Source organism: Papio anubis, chromosome X, assembly GCF_008728515.1.
Source record: "Papio anubis isolate 15944 chromosome X, Panubis1.0, whole genome shotgun sequence".
Taxonomy (NCBI): Eukaryota; Metazoa; Chordata; class Mammalia; order Primates; family Cercopithecidae; genus Papio; species Papio anubis.
Window position 1 is genome coordinate 107409499 of NC_044996.1, and position 19685 is coordinate 107429183.

The window sequence follows — 19685 nt, forward strand, 5'->3', positions numbered from 1 at the left end:
TAAATATTTGGGTGCCAACTCATTTAGAAGTTATGTAAAATATGACATAAAATACATGAATCTTTGCCACTTAAATTGGAAAAGGATAAAAGCTATGTCAAGTCAAAATTAAAGTTGTGAAGTTTAAAGGTCAACTAAGAAAAAGCAATTTTTTGATTCAGCTATCATGTTACTTAGATTTAAATAAAAAGTATGATAAATCAGTGCCAACAAACCTTCAGGCTAAAATGTGGTTAAGTAAAAACCGGCAAGAAAGAGATACATTTATCTCATTCTAAAAGGCCCAAATGTGGGGATATGTCACTGTCTGGGAGTTTGGATATTCTGAGTTGCTGAAAGACACATTTTCCAGATTAGGAAAGAGTTTCATTTACTTTACCTTATGAAATATACTTTAAAAGCCTTCTGTTTTGTTATCTCTAATTCCATGGGTAGGGTAAACACATCCAACAGCAATAATTTCAGTATACTCTTACAATGACCCTGTATGGCAGATGCATATGAATGTTTGTTCCAAGCTAGGGAACTCAGGAGTGGCCAACCCTGAGATTTGTTTCTTACCTATGAAAACCATCTGAGCCCCTGGCCTTTCTCATGGAACACGGGCCATACCAGGGACTGAGGCCCCGAGTTTTGGGTTAAATGAAGGTTTCCAGGTGGAGGTTGTTTAGGGGGAAGGTTTTAAGTGAAAATGTTATATAAACTACATTGTTATTTGCAAGTGGTTGTGGTTTTCCTGCCCAGCCCACCACTGGTGGACTCTTCCCTGTGTGTAAGATGCTAATAAAATCGTATGTCTCGTTTGCCGGCTCTGAGTTTTTTGAACCTGGCAGCTTCCCTATTGAGGTTAATAGGGGTTCAGCACGGCACCATGTTGCTCAAAAATCTTGATAACAGCTTCCCAGATATATCCATTTCTAGACAGAGGATCCAAGGGTAGGATCCTCATAATGTAATGAGCTGCCTTTCTGCTTTACATAAAGGTCTCCTAGGAGTTGTAGCCAGGAAATAATTTTCCAGGATCCAACCTTCCCAGGGTGACTGACAGTGTTGAGCCTGTTCCCATATGGTTAAATGTGTGCTCTCCTAAGGCAGCCTGAACCTGAGAGATCCTAAAACTCACTGGGACGATGAGACTAATGTGCAACACAACACAGAGACAATGCACAATATTCTTTCTGAGGTTTATGAGCTTTCCTAACTTCTTATAGTTATTTTGGAGCTACAATGAATATGCAGGAAAGACGGCCAATGGAGACTGCAATTAGAAAGTGAGATGAGCCTGCTAACTGGGAAAGAGATAACTAAAAATGAATGTAGCTCGATCTTCTAGTCTTTGGTGATCTCCAAGTGCTGTGTCTTTATTAATAGTCTTATGTGAGATGAGTGGCCCTCATCCTCAGACGCACATTAGAAACTCCTGGGGAGCTATTAAAACTCCCATGTCCAGACTATACTGAGGCTAGTCACATGGGACACTCTGGGTGTGGGATCTAGGTGCCAGCATGTTTTAAAACTCCCCAGGTGATTCCGATATGTAGCCAGGGCTGAAAACCACTGTGCTAAGCTGTGGATAAAAGTTCATTGATCTCAGACATCTCTCCACCTGCATTGTTCCCTCCCCTTCTACCACTATTTTTTTTTTTAATTCAGCAGTACTGACGTGAAAAGAGCTAAGTTGTCCTTGTGGTTCAGACTGTGATACATGGAAGGACACTTTGTCTTAGTGAGTGAATGTGTTGCACTAGGAATCAGCAAACTATGGCCTGTGGACATATTTGGACCCACCAAATGTTTCTATATAGTCATGTGCTTAGAGTAATTTTTACATTTTTAAATAGTTGAAAAAAGTCAAAAGAAGAATATTTTGTGACACATGAACATTATAGGAAATTCAAATTTCAGAGCCCATAAATGAAATTTGATTGCAATTCAGGCAGCCCATTCATTCATGTATTGTCTATACTTCTTCCATGTTCTGACAGTAAAGTTGAGTAGTTGAGACAGAGATCATATGGCCCACAAAGTCAAAAATATTATCTGTACCTTTACAGAAAAGGTTTGTTGATCTCTGCGTGTATGCCAGTTTGGGGAAAAACTCTAAGCATGGTTATCCTCTGCTTTCACAGTACTACAACAATCATCAATCACCACAGAAGACTTCTGTGAACAAAGGTGTGGGGTTTTTCCCCACACACCAAGCAGCAGACACCAGCTGTGTGTCCTCTAATTAAATTCTGACACTATCTATTAAAAAAGAGTGTCAGATCCCACAGGGTGAGGACTCAGTCCCCAAGACTGTCCTCTCCCAGACACCAGTCACAAGTCTGGGCTTTCAGAACTTCTGACCAACTGTCTTCAATTTGGGGTTCCCATGACCCCCTCTTTGTGTTTGATTAGCTGGAGTGGCTCACAGAACTCAGGGAAACACTTACATCGACCAGTTTATTATAAAGGATATTACAAAAGATACAGATAAAGAGATGCGTAGGGTGAGGTACGGGGATAGGACTGTAGAGCTTCCATGCCCTCCCTGTGTGTACCACCTTTCTGGCACCTCCACATTTGTGGCTATCCAGAAGTTCTCCGAACTCTGTCCTCTTGGATTTTTTTACACTTTTTAATTATTTTTTTTTATTATACTTTATGATCTGGTCTAGGGTACTTGTATGGAGGCTTCATTACATAGGCATGATTGACAACTGTGTAAAAATGTGATTGGACAGAAAGTGCATGATCTAAACCCAGCAAGGCCTGTCTGTTCAGGCTTTTCTTGGTTTCTCTGTGTAGCATTCCTTCCTCTAGGTTATGAGGCAGGGTTCTCCAGAATGAGGGTCTTTTGAACCACAATCAGGTTACAGTCCTGCTTTGGCAGGTGAAAGAAGGACAGTAGAAGGTCCGAGAGATTATGTTTTCTGAGGCCTAAAGTGGCCCAACAGCATAACAAGGACTATGGAAGTTAGGAGGCAGGAACTATAGATGAGAATATATATATATATATTAACACCACAGTGCCTATGCACACAGGCGCACACACACACACACACACACACACACACAGAGATGAGTCTATTTAAAAACAAACTCTTTGGAGAAGTCAATACACCTAAAATAAGTAAATTTCAGGTATTGGGTGTTTGTGTGTTACACTTAGGCCCAAGTGAGCCATCATAGGATCCCTTGAAAGCAGAATTAGGGAAGCAGAGAGATGAGAAAGACATGGAAATTCCTCAAGCAGCTTCTATAGCTGCAATGTCCCCTGAAGCCACTGGCCTTATATGGCTTACTCACACATATCTTCCTTTTCCTTTTTGGAAAGAGGACAAGAGTAGTATAATGTAGTAGGCACTCAATGAAATTGTGCCAAATGAATCCCAGTGTTAATTATATAAATAGCTTTATAATTCGACTTAATAAAACAAAAGCTGCTTTGTTTGGTGGTTTTAAAACGTTTAGTGTTTCCTTAATGGATTGGTTTCCTTTAAGAAAACTCCCTCTAAAACGGAGGAGACAGTTACCATGAGGAAGGGACTCCAGCTGGGTATGAAGAAATAGATCTTAAGAACAGGTGGTACTCTCCATGTGATAATATTTTTGTTTTTTAGCATCTCATTAAAATCCTGATCTAATTTCTTATTTCTAAATAATGACCAGAAGCCGTTTTGAGGAGAGAGGCCAGCAGCCATGAAAAGCCTTGGGTCAATTAGAAGTCGGGGGCAAGAAGAAAGCTCCCGTGTGTCTTTTCCCATAGACACACAAAAAAGGAAGTGCTTAACAGAACTTCACTTTTCAGCAACTAAATGGAACAAATACTTACTCCATACTTAGTAGTTCAGAATTGCCAATCACTTGTTCTGAGTAGGATGTTATATTGCATATAAGAAGATAGGTATTAAGGCATCCAAAGACATCTACATCCTGGTCCAAATTACCTCTCCATCTCTTCATCTCTTGTACACCATACTTCAATTTTTATACTCTAGAAACTCTGAACAGTTTCTTTTCAGCACACGCAGTCTGCCTTATGTCTATTTTCCTTTGTACTTTTTATTTCCTCTGCATAGAATGCTCTTCCTATCTTTCTTTACCTGGCCGAGTCCTCCTCATTTCTTAAAAGCTGCTTAGGGATCATTTCAATGAAGCGTACCTGAATCCTTTGGAAGGATAAATGCTTATCTTTGGTTTTCTCATAGCACGTAGAACATATTTTTAAAGTTGTATTATTATATTGTATTTAAATTATTTGTTTAGTTATCCCAGGCTTCCTGCTAAATTGGAAGCTCATAAAAGGGTGGAACAGTATTACTGTCTAAGAACTTCCACATTTACCATCTGGCATATATAGTACTACGTCAATAATGTTGGCAGAGCTGTGTGTTGAATTCATTTGTATGAATAGAATGCATAGATGACCAAGTCATATATCTCTGCTCCTCAATGATTTGTAGAAGAAAGGTCATCTATTGTATCTTAGCTACTCTGAGAAACGTAACATGTCACATAATACATATTTAGATAGCAGTGAGTAAAAGGGCAATTTACTAATTTGGAGGAGGGGGATGTGTTAGATTTAGTTCACAGAAATAGAGCATGCCAAGACAGTGCATCCATGGGAAACAATGGGAGAAACAGACAAAACAGCAAGGAGGAGGCTTCAGGCTTACAATCATTTGATCACAGGCATTAAGCATAGGTGTGGCTGAATTACTGAGCCTCCATACCTTCTCACATTATTCGCATTATAGTGAGGAAAGTCACAGGTAATATAAAGTAAACAGAAATCAGGGGCTGAACAATGGTCTGACAAACTGCATCTTTGAAGGAGGTCTGAGAGGAGTTTGGGAGGGAGGTTGTAGCAGACTCTGTCAGTGTCCCTGCCCATTTGCCCTCAGGACTCACCTCTACCCACAGAATCTTGGTTATTGAGAATACCCAGAACTCCCTGCCTGAGTAGTTTTTTGAATCATGGGAGCATGGAGCCCCTGTGAACAGGGCAAGTCGAAGTGCCAGAGAGTTAGTGCCCTAGAAGCAGCCCTCAATAAATTTTGAACAGCTGCTGTAAAAATACCCCAGATTCCCTACCTCTTGACTGGATAACTCTGATGTATGTTCAGCACTGTTTTCTAGAATTGGCCAGTGAGATGGAGCTCTAGTTGCCCACAATAGCAACTGGCTTAATTAATGATACATCCTTTTTGCCTTCTTCCCTTCCCTGGCTCATTTCCCCACTCTCCTATCTCTGTTTCCCTAGACCACATCCTGAACATATTACTTACTCTTGAATCCTTATGTCAGGATTTTCTTCCAAAGGAACCCAAATCAAGTGTATATTGGTGCATATGGTAGGCAAAGGATGAGTTTAGAAAAGGATGGCTTTGAGTTCTAAATAGAAGTTTCTAGCTAAAGTTCTTTTTTTTTTTTTTTTTTGCAACTTCAGACTGTGTATCTCCCACTGATATGGTCACAGTATAACAAAATACTCTGGTGAATTGATGTTTCCCCTCCTGTTTTATCATGTGTCAGTTGCTCCCTGGAATTAAAATTCACTTTTCTCGGGCTCCCATGGTTTTGCAAATTGCTTTAGGCTGTTAGCATTTGCTACAGCTTGTGGCTCTGATTGCCCACCCCTCACTCCCTGTAAGGAGGGCTGAGCTTACCCAAAGGAGATTAAAATGGAAAAAAAGGAATTAGCAGTGACAAAGGAGGGAAAGGCACAGGAAAGAGGTGAAAGTAATTTTCCTTTGGAGGACAATGCTCACAGCCTTTATCCTGTTGAGTCACCAAACGATCATTATAGAATAAAATGTACGTACTTTCAGAGATATGCTGTACATTTGAACATTTTTTAAGCCTGGTAAGGAATGGAGTTGGCTATTAGCATTAGCAACTAGGTATGTAGTGTTTTATCTAATACACAAAACAGACCATTGTTGACTTTGTGGATGTGGTCCTGACTCAGAGTTAAACACTCCCGCCTTGCTATATTCAAATTTCTAGTAAGAGGTTGCCACCTAATTGGCACCTTAATTGCAAAGATGTCAATGAAAATTACATTCAGGACAGGAGAATAATTTTATTTCTGATGAAGAAGAAGGTATCATTTAGTGATAGAATGGGTTTAATAAACTCACTTTACCAAAATAATAGATATGAGGAATGGATGATTCTTCAAATTCATGATAGTACCAGAAGTGCCATATTTCCTGGACAGAGAGAGAAAGAGAGAGGGGCAGTGCTTGAAATGAGGATGAGAACTAGTTAAGGGCTGGTTTGAATGGTGTGGTCTCTGCTTTTGGTGGATCACAGCCAAAGCAAAGCAGCTTATGAAGCTTCACAGAGACTGATCATCAGTCCCAGACTCCCTGAAGAGCAACTGGGAATAACTGGATGAAACTGGTGTGCGTGGGGCAAAGGAGTGGGAGGGCAGAAAGATGAGAACCTAGTTGGTTACGAGACCAAACAAGGTCCCACCATCTGTTCACAGTCCATGTAAATATTGCCATATTCTCCAATGACATGATAGAAAGGTTACTGAGAAACAGCATCATTCTTCCTCCATTTTTACTGAACAAAATACATTTTAGGCTCAAAGTTCTACTTTTCCTTTGTTTTTTTTTTTTTTAAGATAACATTGTTGGTGTCTCCCTCAGATTCCTTTTACCAGCTGTGCATGCTCCTCCCTAGCTCCTGAGTTCTTTTCTACTAATGGATGTCACTTGCCACCTTCAGAGGCATTCCCTCTAGCACTGGAGCTGGACGCCTAGAAGTGCCCTGGAGTTTGTCTTCCCCTCACCCCTACAGAAGAGTAGTCAGATAAAATACAGAGCTCGCAGTTAAACTTGAATTTCAGATAAAAAAATAATTTTTAAGCATAAGGATGTCCCAAATATTGCACGAAACATACTTATACTAAAAAACAGTTGTTAGTCTCAACTATATATACCTGGGCATCCTGTATCTTCATTTGCTAAGTCTAGAGACTCTATTCAAGGGAGGCCATGGTCAATGACTGACTGGTATAGGAGTGCAATGGTCCAGCTCCTCAACGTGGAGAAAGCTCAGGGATATAGTTTATGCTCTAGAATCTCTTACAGGATCAGGCTGAGTCCTCAGACCTCACTGGAGCTAGCACTATTGTTTAGCTTCTTCCTCTTCTCTATTCTGTCTCTCCTACTCCCTTCCTGGTTTCTCTTGGAATCACTTGATTAATAATAAATCACTTGCTTATAAATTCTTGCCTAGGCGTCTGTTTCTGGGAGAGCATGACTTAAGTTAGAGATCTTGTAAATCATACCACAGTGACAGCTCATCACAACTTTGTAGGGATTAAAAATCACCACCTTGAATAATATTCTGTTTATTAACTAGAGCTTACATTTATTTTCCTAAAAATATTCTTTGTCTCATGTGTCAAGTCCCTAGCAACTGGTGAACATCCATTTGACAAGCTCTTCTGAGAGGCTGCTAGGGCTTCTTTAATCTATTCATACTTTCCCCTGCTTTGAAACTACTGAAAAGAAATAAAGCCAACTGGACATCTGATAAAACATCATTTACACTGTTATATGATGTGAGCTTTAAAAAGGAATGCCGAAGCCCAGCTGCTCCAGGAAAAGATCAATGATCCATGAAAAAAATATGCATTGTAAAGGAGAAAGGGGAATTATTAGCAAGCTGGGTCAGGCAATAGACCAAAGAGACTGGGATCTTACAGTCTCTTTAGATGATGGGAGTTAAGAAAAGATGGGCTACCTCCTGCCTCAATTTTCTAAGGACTCATTTTGAAATAATGGAACTCATCTCACTGTGGCAGTTCATTAATGAGTCATCATTGTGATAAATGCACGTTCAAGGGAAAGGACATTTTGCTCTATTGATCTCCCGAGCATCTTTACTCACTTTCTTCATGGGAAAACATTGTTCTTAGCATGCTTAAGCCAAAGCACTCCTGACTACAATGTTCTGACTATGTGTAAGCCATTTCAGGTATTTACAATTTAAGATAAAGTCTACTTAGGGAATTCCTTTCAGCTTACAACAAGAACAAGATGTTCCTGGGTCAATATACCAGTATTTGGTGATGCATGTCCATATGGCTTTATAGTTTTGGTTATTTATACCTACCAGTAGGTAAGATCACAAAAAGTAAACCCAGGCAGACAGATTCCATTACGGTATAAGCACTGATACTGGAGAGCATGCCCCTTATTATTCTTGTTGAGTAACTGTAAGACATATAACTTAAAATAGCATGATCTAATTTTGTTAGGGTGGCAGCCTTTTTTTTTTTTTCTTTAACAAGGAACGTTGTCTTTTGTCTTTTCGTATATATTGTTTTTCTTAAATGCTAGCCTCAAGTGTTAGCCAAGGTGGCTCATCCATGGAGTCCCAGGAGGCTGAGCAAAAAGAACACCAAATTAGTTGCTTACTGTCTCTAAATAATTTTGACCACTACTATCTCAGAGTCAGGAGTCCAACTATGAAAAACAAAAATGAGATTTATTTATTATTATTTTTTAGAGACAAGATCTTGCTCAGTCACCCATGCTGGAGTGCAGTGGCATTATCATAGCTCACTGTAACCTCAAACTCTTGGGCTCAAGCAATCTTCCTGCCTTAGCCTTCTAAAGCATTGGGATTATAGACGTAAGCCACTATGCCCAGCCAAAATGAGATTTTTATAGAAAGTTTTTGTGGGACACAACATGAAGCTACCCCAAGGGAAGACAAATGAAACTATTTCAAGGATAAAGGCAACCATAGCTTAACAGTTTGTAATCATAAAAGGGAATATATCAGTATTCTTGAAAGTTTGGGAAATACTGAATACAGTGCTAATATTTTGATAATGGGTGACAAATGACTTTATGCTTCCTTGTAATTTTTTTTCTGTATAGTTTTACATAAAGTAACGCTTGCTTAAAGGACTGTTATAGGGACAAAAGAAACAGCTATGGAGAGTTACCATGAAAAAATAACCAAATAGTCAAAATAGTGCCCCTTCTAAGGAAATTTTTTGGTCTGCATTCTAAAACGGATCACAGGGAAGAATGCAATTCTGCTTGCATTCTTCCTAACCTAAGGAGAAAAGAAAAATCTGCCAGTTGTACTATCTGGCTTAGCAGAATTACCCCAGATCCAAGCAAATGAAAGGGAGTTAACAGTTGGACAAACCAGTGAAATATGAGGGTGGATATTTTTTTCTCATTGCTAGCTTCGATAATACATGAACCATGAAAATAGGTCTTGACTATGCTCCAATAGGACACAGAAAATCACGCCTGATACAAAATGACTATGCTCTTGGCTATCCTTTGTGTTTCTCATTATTTTTCTTGACAAGTGATAGATCTGTGGATAAGACGTTCTCACTTGGCTCCACTGACAACCTCCTCCTCCAGTCAGAAGAGGTGGAACTAGAAAGGAAGTGAAATTTATGAAAAAGTCTCTGATGCAATTCAAATGTAAAATTATTAATAATTTTTTAAAAGCTGCAAGGAATGTATTTGACACTCAGAGGTTTCTTTTTTTCAGAAGCTTAAATAGAAAAAGCTCAAGAAGTCAATGAAAAACATTTACCTGCCCCGTACATTTCCATTTGAACTGCAGCCCCAAGTACCAGAACATAAAGTTTCATCCCTGCAGGTGACATAAGCAATTCCAATAGCTGTAATTCTAGAAGTAGGGTGCGTGCTTTCCATATCAACTAAAACATATCTTCCTGAATTTTCATATTATGTGTTAGGAGTTCTCCAAGTGGTAATATTTCACAGACACCTAAAATCCCCCTATGAATGGGAGTATATCAACCTTATCTTCAGGTTGCTCAATCTGCTTCATTGCTCAATCTGTATGACTCTTACCTGTCTGAACCAGGAGCTGACTTTAAACTCCTAAAATGTTGACCGTCTAAGTCCAAGCTATAGCTCCGCCCACTTTGAGTTTTGGGAGTTATGATTTCTCCTCTGGTTGCTGATCTGAACTTGCTAAGAAGAAATCTGAAATTATATATATGTATTTAAAATTAGATAAGAAAGAAAGCATTTAAAAATATCATTTCAAGAATACAATTTCTAGGACTTTTAATAATAAAGGATTCTTCAATAAAGCAGCCTTAGGGCTGAGAGGATCAGGAGAGTTCCCAGGGCCTCTGCAATACAGTATCAAGGGTGATTGATAATGGAGAAGGTTACACCATTCTCTGAAGACCATACCACTTGCTGGTCGGTCACTACTAAGCAAAAGACTGCCTACTCTGAGAACTCAGCACTGTCACCTGAGAACGGAGATGCATTCCTTGAGCTGGGTCTGTTTGTAGGAACAGTGAGAATAGAGAGCTTGAACTCGCTTTGCTCAGAGAGGGGAACCAGGATGATGCTCTTGGACAAACTGAGGTAACTACTTATTAGACTGCAGCTCCATGAGAGCAGTGACTCTGCCTTTCTTGCTCCTTGACAGATTTCCTGAGTCTAGAATGATGCCTGGTACATACTAGAATCCAACCAACTCTTGTGGAACGAATGACTAAACTCATGTGGTGGAAACCACCTTTATTATCTTCCATGACATTTATTCTTGTTCCTCATGTTGGATAAAATCTGATTAGATTCCCATTTCACTAAATTATTTGGGATTTAAGCAAAAACAGGCTTTTAGGAACTTAAAGTCCTGATCCAGGATACCGTGTGCCCAAAACATGGGTGTTTCCAAATGTACTTTAATAACAAAATCAAAGCTGTATTCCTTTTTGTAATGGCATTGGGAGATACACTTCATTTACATTCTACAGTTTTCTAGAGGAAAAAATGGATTCCAAAGGCACTGGCACAATTTTAATAGAATCTACCATGTTGTCTCTGTTTCAAAGACTCCTGGAATAGTGTCATTGTCAAAGCATCTGAAGCTTCAATCTACTAGAAAATTACATTTTTCTTTGGTGAGAATAGCACTTAATACAATGTCAAGGTATGCTGCTCTGAGAACCACCTCATGCATATCCTCTACTTAAGGTATCTCCTCTGCCTGGAGTCACTCTTCCTCCGTTTTGTGATCCTGAACCCCATTTATCTCCTCCTTAAGTCTCATGTACAATTTGATGTCTTTCTGGATGGCTCCTATACTCAGCTGGCATTTATTACCTACCCATTTATTTATATGTACTCAGTAATTTATTACCTTAGGATATCTCTGTGGTGAACACCCTCCTCTGCTTTAGAAAGGCTTTTAGGAAGCTCACGTTGCCATCTTAAATTTTCCTGCAATTCTTTTATACTTAGTAACTTTTCAGGTGTGTACCTTTTCTCCCTAACTAGATGTTATATTCCTTGATGACTGAGAACAATCAGAACTTAAGGCTCAACCCAGTGCTATAATGGTTTGAATGATTCAGAATTTGCATAATTGATTGTGCTGGCGAGTTAGTTACTGTCTCCCATCTCCAAGTCCACTATTCTGTAACCTACTCTATGATGCCTGAGCTGGGGTCTGCAAATGACAACTCCTAGAGGCATTTGTGGGCTCTGAGTTACTTATTCAATCAAGCCATTGATTGTTTTTGATGAGTCAGGTGCCATGCTAGATACTGCAACACAGAAGCAAAGAAACCACTGGTCTACCACTAAAGGAGCTTACCATTAAGTGTGTGTATGTGTGTGTGTGTGTGTGTTGAGGGGGTGTCAGAGTGCAATATGATTGGTGGTGCAAAGGCACAAAGCATTGTGGATGACCCAAAGAGTGATAAATGAACTCAAGATGGTAGGAAGGGTCAATACATAGGATAGAATACATAGGATACTCTAGGCTATCTTTCCAACTCATCTCTGCTCATCAATGAAAACATGGTTTGTCATGAGTGCTTGAGTTAGATGAAATTTAGATTGTATTCCCATTGACAGCCCAAGATTCTAAAAGAACCCTAGACATTTTGTACAGCCAGAGAAAGCTTCTAACACTAGCGCCATCTCACTTTGTATTCTACTGAGAGAATGAAACAATGCTGTCTGGAAAGGACCATAAAGTTAGCCAGGCATGGTGGCACACGACTTGTAGTACCAGCTACTTGGGAGGCCAAGGCAAGAGGATTGCTTGAGCCCAGGAGTTCAAGGCCAGCTCAGGCAACATAATAAGACCCCATCTCAGTAATAATAAAAAAACAGAAAGGACCATACAATGACTTGGTGCATATTAGAACTCTCACTACTTCAGCCACAAAAACTGGCCAATAGCTGCCTGAGAAACAAAAACTGAAAAATGCAGTTTCCTTTTGGTCCTTATAGCCTATATTTTGGGATCCACTTTTCTCCCTTGAAAGAAACTTCTTGCTCCCTTATGTACCTCCCATTCCTATTCTCAGTACTTGACATCTATATCCTGTATTCATTTACTGAACTAAGTTACTGTGATGGCCAAATGTGACTTTTTTTCTTAAGGAAGCCTGAATTTTAAATAGGGAATATGATGCTTTAAGCTCAGTTAATAAATCTTTATTTTGGATAAAATCATATATCAGCACACAGGTTGGAGGGGACAAGTATTGACATTGTACAACAGAAACTGTTGTCACCTCTTTATAGACTGGCCCTGGCATGAAACTTTCTACCTATAAGTAATGGGAACCATATAGTGCAAGACCGGATATGTCAAATGAAAGGAAAACTCTTCTGTGCTTAGGTCAGACAGGACTTATATTTACTTGTTGAAAAGTATTAAAACTGCATTTCCTGAGGAGAATGATAAGAAAGTGTTACTTTGTTTGAGTCTCTGACCTCCTCTGGGTCACTGATGTGACATCAAACTTGAAAAATTAAGGAGTCTTCATTTCAGAGGCATCTGGAATAAAGATCAAAAATTCCCTCAGAAAGACCATGTCTTACCCCTTTCTCTTGGGACCATCATGGCTGGCCTTCTTCCCAGCAACAGGTGAAGTGTCAGACTTTTCTGCATCCTGGCAGGTTTGCTCTTGGCTCTGTACTTCTTCAGCTCCTCATTAACAATCAGAAGAGAAATTGACATACAAAATGGCCAGAAATGAGAGCAAATTTATATTCTGCTTTCACTTTCCCAGATTAGCTCAAGGCAAGGAAGTCTATAATAATTGGCAATGCCATTCCCATCCCAAGTTTTTCTGTCACACAGTTATTTCTAATTTGTTGAGTGTTCTAGAGTTAACTGAAGACAAAGATCCTGGACTCAACTGTGGGAGGTTTACTGAGATAACCTTTCTAGGGATGACTGCATCAGCCTTCTGCTGATATTTTTAGAGCAGGGGAACATGGTCTCCTAAGATCTCCAAATCCCTGGAGACTGAGTTCTAGCATGAGGTTATAGAAATGATGTCCTAATTTCTGGGCATATAAACCACACTTCCTGGGAGGGTGGGCATCTGTGCAATACATTGTGACTTTAGGAACTGCCTACATTCTGGAAGGTACTGAGGTTTGAGTGGAAGAAGAGGCCATGGCTGACTGTCTAATTCTAACTGTACTCCACACTATCTCTCTGTAGTATCTTCTCCGTGTGACCCATGTGCAAAAGCCTTTCCTTGCTAGTGCCACACCCAGAAGTAACACTGGAATCAGTTCCAAGCCTCCTTGCCATATATGCCAGACTTAAATACAAGGGCACTTGTCTCCTCTGTGTGAAAGATGAGATAAGCCTAGAAACAGGCCGAAAGGTGTTTGTTCTGCTTTTACTACACCACATATGAGAAACACGCTCCCGATCACAAGATTTACTCCATCTTTAACTGAATTGTAGTTTGAATTGCACCAAAAAGCACTGTCAAGGTAGAGTTTTATTTTCATTTGAAGCCAGTATTCATTCAGTAAGACTATGCATTTCAAGCCATTTAGCATCTCTGGCTCCTTCCCACCAAATGCCATTGACTCACCAGTCATTGTGACAACCAGAAATGTCCCCCTTGCCTTTCCAAATGCTCCCGTTTTGAGGGAGGGAGACAAGGTACACATTATCAATCCTTGGTTGCGAACCACTGGATTTAAAAAGTAACATTTAAAAGAAATCGGAAATAAATATTGTTGAAAAAATCAAGGATTATTTTCACAATGTGAATCATTTAATTCATCTTTTTTATGTTACTTTCTTAAGTGTTCAGTAAAATATTGGATGTGCATTCAGAAAGAGAACTGTCTATGATGGAGACAAATGGTTTCTTTGAAAATCTTGGTGGGTGAGATATATGGAAAATCACTGTGAATTTTGTTTTCTACTGACTTCCTCTTGTCCTATATGAATTACGTATTTAGATTTCATGCTACCAAGTTGTGAAATGACCTAAGGGATTCAGGAAACTCATTTGTGCTGATTAACTGCATAACATAGGGAAGTTATTTAGTTAGCCAAATGAAGATGAAAATAGTTGTGAAACCACACATTTGCTTTAATTACCTGGACTTCTTCTTAAAATGGACTGTCGGACAACATCAGTGCCGAGAACATTGACTTGCTTGAAACGTTTTGCCTTTTCTTCAAAAAACCACTCACCAGTTATAATCCTTAGCTGCCTACTCAAGGGAAAAGGGAAGAGCATTGAAATTCAATTATTTAGCCACATAATTAACTCTCAAAAATCCCTAATAAACTGAAAACAGCTAATTATTTACAAAGTTTATCTCAATCTCTGGAGTATTTTATGGTGATAATAATAGCCAGTATTAATTGAATATTTACTATCTGCTAGGTACTTGCTAATTGCAGTTCACACTTCATATATTTTTATCCACATAGCAACCTTATGTAGACACTATTATCCTAATTTTATAGATGAGGAAATTGGGACTTAGAGCAATAAAATAATGTGCCTCCTATCACACAGTTGGTAAGTAGTAGAGCCAGGATCCCATCCCAGTAAGTCTGACCTGGGGCTCAAGTTCTTAACCACTGCATTAGTGGATAAATGATCTTCAGTGCAAACAATAGAGATCAAATATAGGTTCTGAATGAAAAAGAGGTCATGATCAGATTCTGTTTTGGAAAGATTCTTTGATATAACATGTACAGTGGGTTAGACTGATGAGAGAGTAGGATGAAGAGACAGATTGGCCATTGTAATAGTCCAGGAGACAGATGATGGCATCCATGCTAGGGCAATGGTAAGACTAAGAGAGGAGTAATAAATTCAAATTGTAAGTGGTGGAACTGCTTGCCTGGATTTGGTAATAAATTCAGTGTTAAAGATGGGAAAGAAGGATCCTTGAATAGTCACACCCATCTTTTAAGCCCTACCTGCAATGGCTACATGAAATCACCCTCATCTTCCCTCCTGAAATGCTTATAATCCTCTTCTTTGTCTGTACTTCTCCCACTACTTATAGCATCCTTCAGTATTATTTCTATCCTCTCATGTCTACTAGGTTGTAAATGCTCTGAGAACTGATTTCTGTGTGCTTCATCTTTTTTTTTTCATAGTACCTACAAGAAAGTATTTCACAGACTATGATCTCAATTAATGTTTTTCAAATGAATGGCTGACTATTCTCCCATAATTTTAACACATTACCCTTCTTTTCATATCCTCATAGTTCTCATTATTATCAGTGAAATGAGGGCAGGGACCTTGGCTGTGTTGTTCACCACTTCTAGGAGCAGTAACTGGCTCTCAGGAAATATTTGTGGAATGAATTAGAATACCTGGAATTCAACCTATAGTAGTTATGCTGCTATAAAAGTCATTTTCAGGCATATCACAATGATTTTAACAGCCGTAGAAGTCATTCGGTAGACTAAATATATTTCTAATTAAAAATTAAGAAACGGCTTTAGCTGATTAGGTGAGCATTACTGTCCCAAAACCTCTATGGGGCAAGTTCTGAAAATAGTAAATAGGACTATGTAACTAGGGTAAAGGATTTGTGGAGAATTCTATTGAAAAGTGGAGTTAAAAGGTAGGATTTGGGGCCAAATCTTTGAATGCTGAGGTAAAGAACTGGAGTGTCATTCTAGCAGTTTTTCTAAAGTTTAGATTGAATCACATAATCTCTGGATAAATATATGACGAGAGAAACCAGAGGTAGGCAGGCAAATTAGAAAGTTAAACAATAAAGAGGATAGAAAATGGTGAAGATGCAAATCAGGGTATCATGGAGGTGAGGAGTAAAGGGAAAGACACAGACACTTGGGCCATTGAGAATGAGAATCAGTAAGAATTGGTGACATGTCTGATATGTTGGCTGAGGAAAAGCAACTGAGAGTCAAATAGACATTTCAAGTCCCAGAGTATTATACCCATTTGATTCAGCAACTTATTGGACTTGAAAATCAATAGCTGGATCCCAAATAGAAAAGTCACTCCAGAAAAATATGTCAACCTTGTTCCCCACAGCAATTATCCTGAAATCTGCTTCGGAATCTATGAGGCAAAGGTAAATTCTATATGAAACACCATTCCACTACTGGGAAAAAAAGTGAAAATGTTAACCTTGGAGAAACGTATTCATTGAAAGATCAGACCATAGTTTGTCTATCATAGATTTACTCCCAAGTGGCTATATTACCTACTGAGAAGCCCAGACTATTGGATAAGCCCCATAACAGTAACTATATAAAATATGTTTATGGAATATGTTCAAATCTAAGATATAACCTACCAAAACCGAAAGCTTGAATAGGTTAAGTTATTTCTGGATACATTTCAAATGATCTATATACTTATGTATCACAATGTTGGAAATCCAGGTGACAATTGTGGTATTCTAAATTCGAAAGATGTCTCCTGTTTCTTGGCTATTCAATCAAACACTAATCCAGGTGCTGATATGATCAGATATTACAGATGGAATTAGGTTAGTAATTAGCTGACCTTAAATAGTGAGATTATCCTAGATTATCCATATGTTATGTGAGTATATTGTGTGAGGCTGAGGGTTGGGGTATGAATGATCCTGTCACCTAGGTACTGAACATAGCATCCAATGGGTAGTTTTTCAATCCTTGCCCCCACCACCAGGAGTCCACAGTGTCTATTGTTGCCATCTTTGTCTCCATATGTACCCAGTGGTTAGCTCCTACTTATAAGTGAGGACATGCAGTATTTGGTTTTCTATTCCTGCATTAATTCGCTTAGGATAATGGCCTCCTTTCATTATTTTTTATGGCTGCATAGTATTCCATGTTGTATATGTACCACAATTTCTTGATCCAATCTACTGTTGATGGGCACCTAGGTTAAGTCTATGTCTTTGCTTTTGTGAATAGTGTAGCTGTGAATATATAAGTACATGTGTTTTTTTTTGTAGAATGACTTTTTTTCTCCTGTGGGTATATACCCAGTAATGGGATTGCTGGGTTGAATGGTGTAATAGTTTTGTTTTAGTCCTTTGAGAAATCTCCAAACTGTTTTCCACAGTGGCTGAACAAATTTACATTCCCACCAGCAATGTATAAGCATTTTCTTTGCTCCACAACCTCACCAGCATCTGTAATTTTTTGACTTTTTAATAACAACCATCTGACTCATGTGAGATGGTATTTCACTGTGCTTTTGATTTGCATTTCTCTGATGATTAGTGATGAACTTTTTTTTCATATGCTTGTTGGCTCCTTGTATATCTTCTTTTGAGATGGGTCTGTTCATGTCCTTTGCCTACTTTTTAATAGGATTATTTGCTTTTTGCTTGTTAACTTTATTACAGATTATGGATATTAAACATTTGTAGGATGCATAGCTTCCAAATAGTTTCTCCCATTCTGTGGGTTGTCTGTTTGCTCTATTAGTTTCTTTCGTGGTGTAAAAGCTTTTTAGATTAATTAGGTCTCATTTATCAATTTTTGTTTTTATTGTAATTACTTTTGAGGAATTAGTAATAAATTATTTGCCAAGGCTGATATTCAAAATGGTATTTCCTAGGTTTTCTTCTAGGATTTGTATAGTTTGAGGTCTTACGCTTAAATATTTAATCCATTTTGAGTTAATTTTTGTATATAGTGAAAAATAGAGGTCTAGTTTCATTCTTCTTCATGTGGCTAGCCAGTTATTCCAGCACCATTTATTAAATAAGGAGTCCTTTATTCATTGATCGTATAAATAAAGTTTTATTGAAAGATATCCATGCTCAATTGTTTATATGCTGTCTTTGGCTGCTTTTGTGCTACAACTGCAAAGCTGAGTAGTTGCAGCGGTAGCCCACATAGCTCTCAGAGCCTAAGCTATTTACTCTCTGGTGTTTTATTAAAAAAAGAGAAGAGTTTTTAACTTCTGCAGGAGGCAAAGAGTACACAAAAAGAAATAAGAACAAGGGGAATACTATAGTTCAGTGACTAAAAATCGCTAAATAGTGGCATGCCAAGGCCTTAGTTTTTTGGTTTTTTTTTGATAGTTCTTTGGATGTGAGATGGAGTAGATAGCATACTGACAGCAGTTTCATGTGTCACAGAAGAAAGTGGACACCTCCAGTCTACACTCTCCAGGAAATGGGCCTCCATATCACTTTTACCACGTATGCTTAGAGCTGCCAACACCTAACACAAATAAGATCTTCCCAGAATTGTTAGTCATTACCTCTTGTTACCCTTGGAGAATAATAACTATAAATCTTGTATTTGTTCAACTCAGATAATGTACTTGAGTCATTTGTCATTTCAGAGAAAATATCAGACCAGATTGTTGGGATTATGCCTTTGTCACACTCTCAGGTGTCAGGTCTTGTCAGGAGGCAGACAGAAGGCTTGGTACAACAAAAAACTAATACTTAGTGAGTGCATATCAGTCACCAAGTAATAGGCTAGTCACTTTATATATGGTATCTCTAATTCTCACTATAAGCCATGAAGTATCTATTACTATTACCAATTTACAGACAAGGAAACTAAAGCTCACATAGTTATAAAGGTATTATGTCAGAGACAGGATTTGTATTGAAATCCCACATGCTTTATATTTGGGAAAATTGTCTGAAGAGAACTCATACTTGTCAGCTATAACAAGGCTTTGAGGAAGGGTGAAAACCTATAGAGTCCAAGGAATAACAAACATAGTATTTCATATGATTGGTTGTGATTGTGGGGGAGGGGTGTGTGTGTGTGTGCATGTTTGTGTGTTGAGGGTAGAGTGGTAAGAATACAGAAGGGGTAAAAGACAAAAGAAAATAAAAATGCCGACCACTATAAAATTTATATCCCTGTCTGTCACATCAATCTAGTATTTGAAAAACACAAGACTTGACATAGACTTTATGTACTCTAAGTCATACTCTGAAGAATGGGCTTGATTAAAATTATGGTGGGCTACACTTATTTGTGAATAATGATTACTGACAGTTCAGGATTTGCTAGGTCCTGGTTTTCTTTAACACTAAACCTCTGGGACTTTTCAAACCTTCACTTGGAAGCTTATATGAATGTAAAGTCAAATTAAATTATTTATAGTTTTACAGGGGAAAATAGGTAATTTTATCTTAAAAAAGAATAGTGACCAGAAGATTCATTTTGCTCCTTTATTTTCTATTAACTACTGGAGACATCTGCAATAAGATATGCTTATTAGACATGCTGAGATAAGATATTAGTTCCCTTCTCTTATTCATAAGGAAACTAATTCAAATTATTTATACATTTATTAATTACACAGCGATTTTTTTTTTGAGACAGAGTCTCACTCTGTCACCCAGGCTGGAGTGCAGTGGCATGCTCTCAGCTCACTGCAACCTCTACCTCCCAGGTTCAAGAGATTC

At 38.5% G+C, this 19685-nt stretch overlaps 1 protein-coding gene across 4 annotated transcripts in view; it reads right to left on the bottom strand.

Annotated features, from left to right (window-relative positions):
• SYTL5 (synaptotagmin like 5) overlaps positions 1-19685 on the bottom strand; it is a 231401-nt gene that overhangs the window by 42230 nt on the left and 169486 nt on the right. For 3 of the 4 annotated variants that reach the window (XM_009197395.4, XM_009197394.4, XM_009197400.4), the window contains exons 4-6: positions 14407-14522; positions 12873-12981; positions 9864-9998 (exon numbers count right to left, since the gene is read on the bottom strand). In XM_009197395.4, the coding sequence (XP_009195659.1) occupies positions 9864-9998; positions 12873-12981; positions 14407-14522 (360 nt within the window). The remainder of the gene's footprint in view (positions 1-9863; positions 9999-12872; positions 12982-14406; positions 14523-19685) is intronic. The other variant, XM_009197399.4, reaches the window with a different exon arrangement.